Below are 9,641 nucleotides of genomic sequence, written 5' to 3'. Positions count from 1 at the left end.
CTCAAAGGCCAAGAAGGCCCAAGCTCTGCTGAGAAACCCAGTGTTTAGGGTTTGTTTTAAAGAAGAAGAAGAAAAAAAAGTAATGCAGTGCGCTCTAATTTGAGGACACCATTTAGTGATTTTAATTGTGTGGCAGTATATTGGTATTTTCAATACTCGGTAGTAGGTTAATGACTGCTCCTTGAAGAATGGAGTTTATATAACGCCAGTCCTTACGTAAGGAGGCTGAGTGGGGCCTGAGGAGCGGGAGGAAAACAAATATGCAGGAATTCAAAGCCCGAACTGTGGCGATGGCCCTGGGCAGCCTCAGGAATAAGCGATATGTGGGTGGCACCAAGGTGAGGATGACCTTGAGGAAGGCCAAGGACCGGGACGTGAAAGCAGCTTGTGCTGAGAGGACCTCACCGTCACATTGGGAAGCACCGTCGGCTCCCGCAAGGCAAGTTGAATGTCCAGGTTGGACAGTCTGAATTAAAAAAACAAAAGACATTTATTGCTTCATTATTTTTTTCTTATTTTCTTTTATTTTTCGCCACAGCACCTATGCATGACCTGAGCTGGACTGACCACAAACCCAGTAGCATAAAGCCATGGAAGAGCTTGGAGTGCGATCTTGTTTGGGCCTTAAATTTCAGGTTTCATAGATCAGACTAAGATATACAGCATTTTTTTTCTTTTTCTGCCAAAACAAAAACTCCCTAGATCTGGCTCTGCGTTGCTCCGGCTTTCCTCAGAGGGACAAATCCAGGGCCCGCATGCATATGGCAGGAAGGGGAATCACTCCCAATTTTCTTGTCATCGTGCCCAAGAAGAAGGTGGCATCTGGCTGTCCCGACCCTCCTCGGGTGCCCCTTAAGGCACCTGCCGCAGAGAGGGGGTTTGGGGCAGGATGGACCAACCTGGCCCGAGACCTGCTCAGAAAAGGGGCCCTCATTTGGGAAGGGGAGGCCACGAGGGGCACCGTGCGCCCGTGTCCCCGCTCCGGCCCCGTTGTGCAGCCGGGGACAGCAGCATCCTCGTCCCCTGGGCAGCAGCATCCCTGTATCCCGGGCAGCAGCATCCCTGTATCCCGGGCAGCAGCATCCCTGTATCCCGGGCGGAAGGGTGGGATGGGGGGGGATGCGGCCTCAAAATGCGGTCTCGAAACGCGGTCAGGTCCCGCTGCCGGGGCTGCGCCGGGGAAACGCGGCCAGGGCAGCTCCGCAGAGCTGTCGCTGTCGCTGTCGCCGCCGCTGTCGCTGTCGCCGCTCGCCATGCGCCCCCCCCCCCGGAGCGGCGCCTCCCTGCGTAGGTAAAAGCCCGGGGCGGGCGGGGGGGGCCGGCGCTGCCCGGCGCCTCTCCCCGCTGCATCGCGCCTCCCTCCCGCGCCGAGCGGGGCCCTGCGGCGCCGAGCGGGCCGATCCGGGCCGAGCCGAGCCGGGCCGGGCCGGGGGGGCTGCGCGGGGGCCGCCCGCGGGCTCCGTTTTATTTTCGCACCGAGCGGGAGGGGCAGAGGGTTTTTTTTTTTTTCTTTTTTTTTCTCTCGGAGGAGGGTCGGGGCAGAGGATGCAACGAGGCTGCCCCGGACTGGGCGATTTCGCAGCCTCCCTCCTCCCCCGCTCCCTCCCCCGTTTTCCCGGGATCGCGTTCCCGTTGCTGCATGAAGGGCTCCGCTCGGGGCGGCGTGCGCGGCTCCCGGCGGCGCGGGGGGCAGCCAGCGGAGCGGCGGGGGCAGCGCTCTTATTTTTTAACGTGCCACGTTTTATTAAAAAAATAATAAGCGGGCACGGCGAGGGAGCCCGACCCCCCCCGGGTGCGTGTGTGCGCGGGGGGCGCCCCGCGGCCCCCCCGGCACCGCAGCGATGCGGCCGCGCTGAGCGCTGCGCAGTAGCGCGGGCTGCGGAGCCGGCGGCCGCGAGTCCCCCCGGACGTCCATGAATGCAAACACCATGATCTTCATGATCCTGGGCGCCTCTGTCGTTATGGTAAGAGATTTTTTTTTTCTTCCTTTATTTATATATATATTTTTTGCTTATTATCCCTCCCCCTGCTGCCCTTAGCCTGTGTGTGCGGGTCCGCGTGTGCATCCCCGGGCACCAAAGACTGTTTTTCTTTAATGACCGCTCCAGTCGCTGGCAACAAAACTCGAGCCAATGTTTTATTCCATCACCCGGAGCTGACCCGATGCCTTCGTTCTGGGCTCTTACAGGCAATCGCTTGCTTGATGGACATGAATGCGCTGCTGGACCGGTTTCACAATTAGACCGAGTTTGTCACTGCAACTGCGGGAGGTGAGTGACCCCCCGCACTCACCTGGTCCCGTCCCCTCCCCGTGTGTCTCGCTGGGGACACGCAGCGCAGCGGGACCGGCCGCTGCCCCGGCTCCCGCTTGTGCATTCTGGCCGTGTCGCGCCGGCCTCAGCAGCTTCTGCATCAATACGGGGCTCGGGTTGTTTTTCTGGAAGAGGAGTTTGTGGTGGGCCTGGAAGTCTCTTTTTCCTGGTGTTCCTGGGAGCCCTTGCAAGGAGGGCAACTTTCATGCCAACACTTGTCGTTTTTGCCTCTGGTGTCATCAGGCCGTGTGTTTTCTTGTGTGTTTGTGGGTGTTGCAGTGAGTGGTCATGTCGCTTAACCAGAATGGGCTCTTCCCTCTGTGTCCTGGAATGTTGTTCTGGAGGACAGGGCCACGTTCAGGCTTTGTGGCCCCTGACCAGCTTTTATTCTTTGCGAGTCTTCTCCAGGAGCGGTGCTGGACAGGGCACGTTGGGTAGCTGCTTGTGGAGCATTTAGCAAGCGGAGAGCTGGAGTTTGCTGGGTCCGAGTCCATGGCCTGGGCTGCTCTCTGAGCTGCAGCGTCAGCTCCGGGGAAGGGCAATTCTGTCTTCTCCCTGGGCTTGTGGTCAGTGGAGGCCTCATTCCTGAGCCTGGTTTCCCACTGGAGAGACGGTCCCGACTGTGCCAAGGCCAAGGTGGGCGATGCAAAACTTAACGAAGGGGAACCGCTTTCGCCTGCCACTCTCTGCCTCTTTCCCCAAGGACGACCATTATTCATTTTCCTATTGTCCCCACTCAGCTTCTTATGGAAAGTCCTAGACCCCCAGGGCCAAATGCTGCCGGACAGAGAGTGGTCCAGCAGGATCTTCACCATCTGGTTGCTTGGGCACCTCGGCCTGTTGGGAGGAGCGTGGACAAGCAATGTGTTCCACAACGTCTTTGGCTTTGTAGCAGAGACTGGCAATTTCTTAGGTAATTTTTGGAGGCTGCTTGATGTTTTTCTCTAGTTTGGGAGTTTTCCTCTGTCTCAGTTTATACATACACATGCATACAGATATATATATACATACATACATATATATACACACACAATCTTTTGTAGGTGTGTTCTGTGGTGATAAGAAGGGCTGCCTGCTGTTGGAAATGAGCTTTAGCACCCCGTGGAGTGGCTGGGCAGGGTCGGGTCCCGTGGGTGCTCTCGCTGGCCTGGCAGGAGGTCGCTGCTCTCCTCCAAGCAGGATCACCCTCCAGGATGCTGCAGGGGCACACGAATTAGCCGAGGTCTCTCCCCAGGCTTGGTCATTCCTTAGAAAGTGCCTAAAACTGCTTCCAAAAGTGGATGCGGGTGGAGGCAGGAGGTGGAGCTGCCCGGTTGCCTGAGGCTGGGAGCAGCGGTGGCAGCGCCAGCAGGTCACCTGGCACCGCTGCAGGACGGGCTCTGGGTTTTGCAGGCCTGTTGCATCCCGACGTCTCCATGATGCTGCGGGCGATGCACGAGGCACCCCCGTCCCCTGGGACACGGCGTTGTCCTGCTGGGGGTTGCTCTGTGATCCGCACGTGCTCCCTTTGGGCTGTGACCTGTTGCCTGAGCACCTGGTGCTTTGATTTCTCCGCTTCCAAAAGAGGGGTGACCTTTTCGCCAGCTGTCCAAGGGCTCCCCGTGCAGATGGAGCCTGGAGAGGCTGCTGGGGCTATGAATCCTGGTTTGCAGCGTGAAAATTGATGTCCTGGAGCACGACGTGAGCAGGGATGGATGAGGAACTAAGTGGATTTGCCGATACCTGAAGGGCGCTGCTGTCGGTGCCGCGTTTTGGTGCGAGAGCGGCTGGGAATGCGGTGGAGAAGAGCTGCTGAGCCAGACTGCGAGGTGTCCGAGGCCCCGAGGACGTTTTGGTGGCTCTGGGCGCGTTAGTGTCACGCAGGCGGGTGGTATTTTCCCTGTGGTGCGTTAGTGGTCACCGGGAGCGCTCCCTGGGGTCACTCTTTTTGGGAAGGACGACGTTCCCAGCTCCAGCGGCGGCCGGGCCTGCAGCACCCGGAGCTGCTGGGGCTGAGCTCCAACATGCACCGAGCACCATCCAGCTCCGGGGAGGCCCAAGGAACTGCTCATCCCGCCTCCTTGGGTTATTCCAAGGAGAAGGCCTGGCCGTGGAAGGCTGCACAAAGGCGGCAAATCCCACGTCTGGATGTCTCCAACCCGGCCTTGGCAGAGAGGATCCGCTCCGGTGCAGCAGGTGGGCAGCGACCTGGGCAGGAGCTGGTGACACACAGAGGAAAAAGCCACCGCGTGCTGAGGACAGCGGGTGACACCTGCGTGGAGCAGGAGCCCAACGGGGCCACCCAGGAGCCTCAGAGGTTCCCTAAGAGGAACTTTGGCTTCGTTACTTGATTTCCTCCCCGACCTTCTGGGTGACCTTGAGCAAATCTGGTCCCTCTCATTGCTCGGAGGGGCTGCAAGGAGGTTTCAGCCCCTTTGGGGTGTTTGTGCCCTGCGGGAGCCTCGGCCACGATGCAGGAGGGAGGACGTGGGACAGGGGCCGCCCGTAGCCACCGCGAAGGTGCCGCGTGTCGGACCCGTGCGACGGTGTCACCCGGCCCTGGCTCTCGGACGAACAGGGTGACCTGGGGGGACACTGCAAGGTCAGGGCAGGATTTGGAGCGGGGCAGGGGCCAGCACAGCGGGGTGAGGAGCGTCCCCCCCGGCACCGCTGCGGTGGCACCTGGAGCCATGACGGGAGCCGTGACACCCGGCAGGACACGATGACACCCGCCGAGAGGAGCCGGGCCAGGGCACCGCGGGGCCGCGGGGCAGGGGGAAGGTGGCGGCAGCGACGGGTTCGTTGCGTTTAATCCCCAGCGCCTGGTGCTTCCTGAAGGGCTCCCGTGCCGAGCTGGAGCTGCAGCAGCCGGCGCAGCAAGGTCACCGGCAGGGACATTAGCGCTCTGGGCAGCTCCGTAGTGAAGCCTCTCAGGCCAAGGCTCCGCTCCGGCTGCTCCCAGGAGCCCAGCTTGGGATGTGGGGCTGCCCCCCGTCACCAGGACTGGGCAGGGACAGGGGCACTGGGGCTCAGGGCTCCCGATATCCAACATCTCCCCTTGCTCACATGAGCAGGGCTGCCTTTCTGTGAAGGGATGAGCTGATCCCTTCTTTTCCTGGCTTTGGGAAAGGCGTTGCTGGCAATCGCAAGACTTTGGGGGCTGCTTCTGTCCCAAAATGTGGTTCCATCTCCTCTCCTACCACTTTATCTGCTCCCGTGGGAATGCTGGGGTGAGACACGGCGACGGTTTTGCACCCCCCGAGAGGTTCCTGTGGGAAGCGCAGGGCGGCTGCAGGGAGACCCGCGTCCCGCTCGGCTCCGGAGCGACGCGTTCCCTGCCCGCATCCAGCCCCGGAGCCACCGGGGCCACGTTCCACTTCCCGATTCCCCCGGCGCGTGGTGGGGACCCTGCACCTTTGCACTCTATTAATAACTCACTGCTGCAACGTGCTGGTGCCTCTGGATTGCTCCCGGAATGCCCGGAATGGGATTTGGGCTGCAGTGGGGATCTTTGCCCCGGAGCCGGCTCTGCTGCCCGTCTGTCTGTCCACCCTCTCCTGAACCTCTCAGTTTGGGTTGTGACTCCTCGTGCTGTGGAGGCTACAGGGAGCCACAAGAGATTCTTCTTCAGGCTCCAAAATCGCTGCATTTGAGAAAGAAACGGGATCTCCCCCCAGCCCGGAGCGACTTTGGGACCGCAGCCCCACAGGCCTCGCCGTGACGGGGTGCGATGCCTCCGGTGCAGGTGGCCTCCATTAGGCTCCCGCGGAGATTAGGGCTGTTTTCGGTAGGTTCCTCTGAGCGGCAGCTCGTTAGTGTAAATATTTGGACGCCTCTCAGGCGTCATTATGGAGCAACCTGCACCTCATGCATATGCAGAGGCCTCCCGGGACCGCGTCCCCTCCTGCGCAGCAGCGGTGCCGTGGCTGGGGGACATGAGCGGTGCTGGTGGCCGTGGTGGCCCTGGGGACACCCGTGTCCCGGTCCCGCTCGCACTGGGATGCGGGTGCCGGATCCGCGCTGCTCTATCCACCCGCTGCAGGTGCAGATGAGCACTGGGTCACGGAGCCTCCATGGAGTCAAGGATGCTGCAAATCAGATCCAGGGGCTTCTTTGAGCTGCTCCTCGTGCTCAATGTCCTCCGGGATCCTCCTAGCTCACGTGTTCAGCTCATCTCACAGCTGCTTCCTTCCCACAACTTCCTTATTTCCTACGGTCCTGCAGCTCCATCCCTTCCATTCTCCCGCCTTTCTCGAGCTGCCAGGGTCTCTGCAGAGACTCAGCACCACCCCGAGCCTGGTGTCCATCACCTCATTGCAGAGATGAAGTCAAAACCCATTCTCTGCTCTCCAAGTCCACGGGGACTTGCAGCCCACACAACTTTCCCAGAGGTGATGGATGAGCAACCACGGGGGGAACGATGGCTCCATCCTCATATTCGCTCCCATTTTGGAGATGAAGAACCCGGACACAGAGCGCCCTTGCTGGGAATGTCCCAGGCATGGATTTGTGTTTCTGGACTTTGCTGCTTCTCTCTACCAGTCACTGACATGAAGCGAGGGAAGCCAAGGCCACATTCCTGAACCTGGGATGTGCTGATCCAGCCACAGGAGCAGGAAAACGCATGGAAAACATTCCACGCTCTTCCCCACTGACCCTTCTCCCTGTTTCTCTTCCCTGCCACAGGCATCACGTCCACTACGTCATCCCGTACGACGGGGACCAGTCTGTGGTGGACTCCTCGGAGAACTACTTTGTGACTGACAATGTCACCAAGCAGGAGATCGACCTGATGCTGGGACTTTTGCTGGGCTTTTGTATAAGCTGGTTTCTGGTGTGGATGGACGGCGTCCTGCACTACGCGGTGAGAGCCTGGCGGACCAGCCGGCGCTACGGTAAGTGCAGCCGCCCTGCGGGGTTATTCCATGGGCATCCCAACCCTCTCCATGCAAACAGGAAGGTTTGCCTGGAAATATCCAGCAGAGCAGCTCAGCCTTGGGATCGCTGCTTTGGAAAGGGAAATGTGTGTGTTGGTGCAAAGCGGTTTGTGGCAGGGAGGGCACGTTCACATGCAGGGAGACTGGCAGGTGGTGGCTGCATGGTTGCAATGGCAAACAGCATTTTCAGGGCAGAATAACTTGACTGATATTTTGTTTTATTTTATTTTATTTTATTTTATTTTATTTTATTTTATTTTATTTTATTTTATTTTATTTTATCCTTTCCTGTGCCTCTGGTTTGCAGCCAGGCTCTTGCCTATGCAGCAGAGCTTCATGCTATTTGCGCAACTAGTGACAATGTAATGACACTGACAGCCACCCTGCTGTCCTTTGGGTCAGGGACATAGAAACTGAGGTTTTCCCATTCTCCTTGCTCTTCCAATGTGTCTTTTTTGTTATTTTTTTCCTCAGCAGTGACTCTGCCTCAGGGAGACCTGTGTAGTTAGTATCTGCTCCGAGTTGTTGCCTGGTTATCTTGGTGTCCTGAGCTCCTGTGTCGAAAACGAAGAGCGCAGGGGCCTGCAGAGACCCTTCCTGCCCCTCTTTGCTCTCTTAGCACAAATATCCCCTGTGATTTCTTTGCTGGAGGGGGAAAAATAAAGAACAGCTCATAAAAATGTGGAAGCCGTGAGGTCCTGTCCCATGATCAGTGTCCTTGGGAATCACGCTCTCGGAAAGCTCCAGCTGCTGAGGTCTGCTAAGTTACAGCTCAAATTTAAAAAGGAAAAAGAGATTGAGCAAGGAGAAGATTTATCTGTGAACCTATTAAAAAAAATCTAATTAGGGAAGCGGACTAACTCTTTCTAAAAACTCAGATCAAGACGACATTAATTTCTCATTAGTCTTCCCAGCAGCCTAAGCAGCCTGAGTCAGGACTGTCTCTCGGGGCCGGTTCCTTTCCCCCCAACCGACCTTCTTGGGGTGACATGGAATTTTTTTAGCCTTTAAAGGTGGTTGATATGATAAATATGATGATATTCATACTTAAGCCAAGCTGTTGTTTTGTTCCATTCCTTCTTTTCCTCCTGTGCATACATGTTTGAAAAGGGTTCACCAATCATGCAATATATTGCACAGGGCCATTTTTTTCAGGAAAACAGATGCAATGTTGCTTTGCACTCAGTTTTCTGCCCTTAGCAGGAGTAGGGTTTAGCAGTGACTGTGTGACATTGTGTCCTGGTTGGCTTCAGTCCTGGTCTGTTAGAATAACTCATAACTCCTTCCTGATGGAAGAGTTTCCTGTAATGAGCTTGTTCCACTGCAGCACTGTAATTTTTTATTTTCTGTAGCAACTTGGCTGCCTCGGATCGTGTCTCATAGCCGCGGTGCTGATCCGAGCAGCCACACGCCGGTTGGTGTAGCTCCACTTGGTGCCAGTTATCGTCCTTTAGGAGATGCTAATCCTCTTGGTGGCCCTGGACAGCGTGCATTTCTGGGTGAAACAACCCAAAAAGGCTTGTGTGGTTCAGCAGAGGGCTGAACAAGGGTTTTAGATGGTGGAAAGAAGGGAGACACAACTGCTCCTGCAGCTATTTCACAAGGGGAGGAGTGGGCAGTGCTAGGACCAAAGCATCAAGTTTAGCTGAAAAACAAGTCTGGCCTGAAGAAGAGCTCGAGCCTGAGCTTAGCTGTGTGCTGAGAGTCCCAGCTCCTGGCCAAGGCTGTAGCAGGAGCCCAGTTTCCACGGGCAAAGGCAGCAGAACACGGATCTCACCCTTGCCATCACATCTCATCACTTGTCTCCTTTCTGCCTTCCAGACAACTCCTGGTCCTGGATTCCCAAATTTTGTAACCTAAAGGAGTTCAGGAAACGTCACCACCGGCAGTACGAGGAGGCGACCGGGAACATGGTGCACATCAAGCAGAAGCTCTACCACAACGGGCACCCCAGCCCGCGGCACCTCTGAGGACGGCCTCCCCCAGGGACTGCAGCGAGGTTTTAAAAAGGACTTTGCTCTTCTTCCACGGGAACCGCTGTGAGTTTGCTCCTCTGTGGAAGCCAGCGGAGGACGTAATTTTATTTATCCATCCCGTGTGTCCTTGCGGCACACCATGATGCACAACTAAGCCAATCCTGGATACTGCGCAGCCAAGACATTGCACTGTGTTCCACATTTTATTGTCAGACTCGTGTACATATGTAAAAAGCAAACTAATGACCAACAACAAAAAAGCATAAACAGAGAAGAGAGATTTGAATTATACTTTCAAAGCCTTTTTTGTGGCATTCATGGCTGTCCTGCACATCCCGCTGCTCTCTGAGAGTGTTGACCAAGGGTGGAGAGGGGGGATCATGTGCAATGTTCCTCACCTGAGAGCTAGAAGTCCCCCATTTCTTTGGTCTTTTGGT

The 9,641-nt window shown here is 56.8% G+C and overlaps 1 protein-coding gene across 1 annotated transcript; it reads left to right on the top strand.

Moving 5' to 3' along the window:
- Nucleotides 1-1,818: 1,818 nt before the first annotated feature.
- TMEM240 (transmembrane protein 240) lies at nt 1,819-9,495 on the top strand. The gene is given in 5 exon segments (XM_010221522.2): nt 1,819-1,964; nt 2,189-2,237; nt 2,240-2,270; nt 6,978-7,186; nt 9,050-9,495. Coding segments are annotated over 5 exon segments (489 nt in total). The 5' UTR covers nt 1,819-1,913; the 3' UTR covers nt 9,199-9,495.
- Nucleotides 9,496-9,641: the final 146 nt, after the last annotated feature.

The sequence above is a fragment of the Tinamus guttatus genome, unplaced genomic scaffold (genome assembly GCF_059628265.1).
Source record: "Tinamus guttatus ecotype Peru unplaced genomic scaffold, ASM5962826v1 Tinamus_guttatus_pri_ptg000652l, whole genome shotgun sequence".
Classification (NCBI taxonomy): Eukaryota; Metazoa; Chordata; class Aves; order Tinamiformes; family Tinamidae; genus Tinamus; species Tinamus guttatus.
Note: the sequence above shows the minus strand (reverse complement) of the source record. Positions and strands in the feature narration are given on the sequence as shown.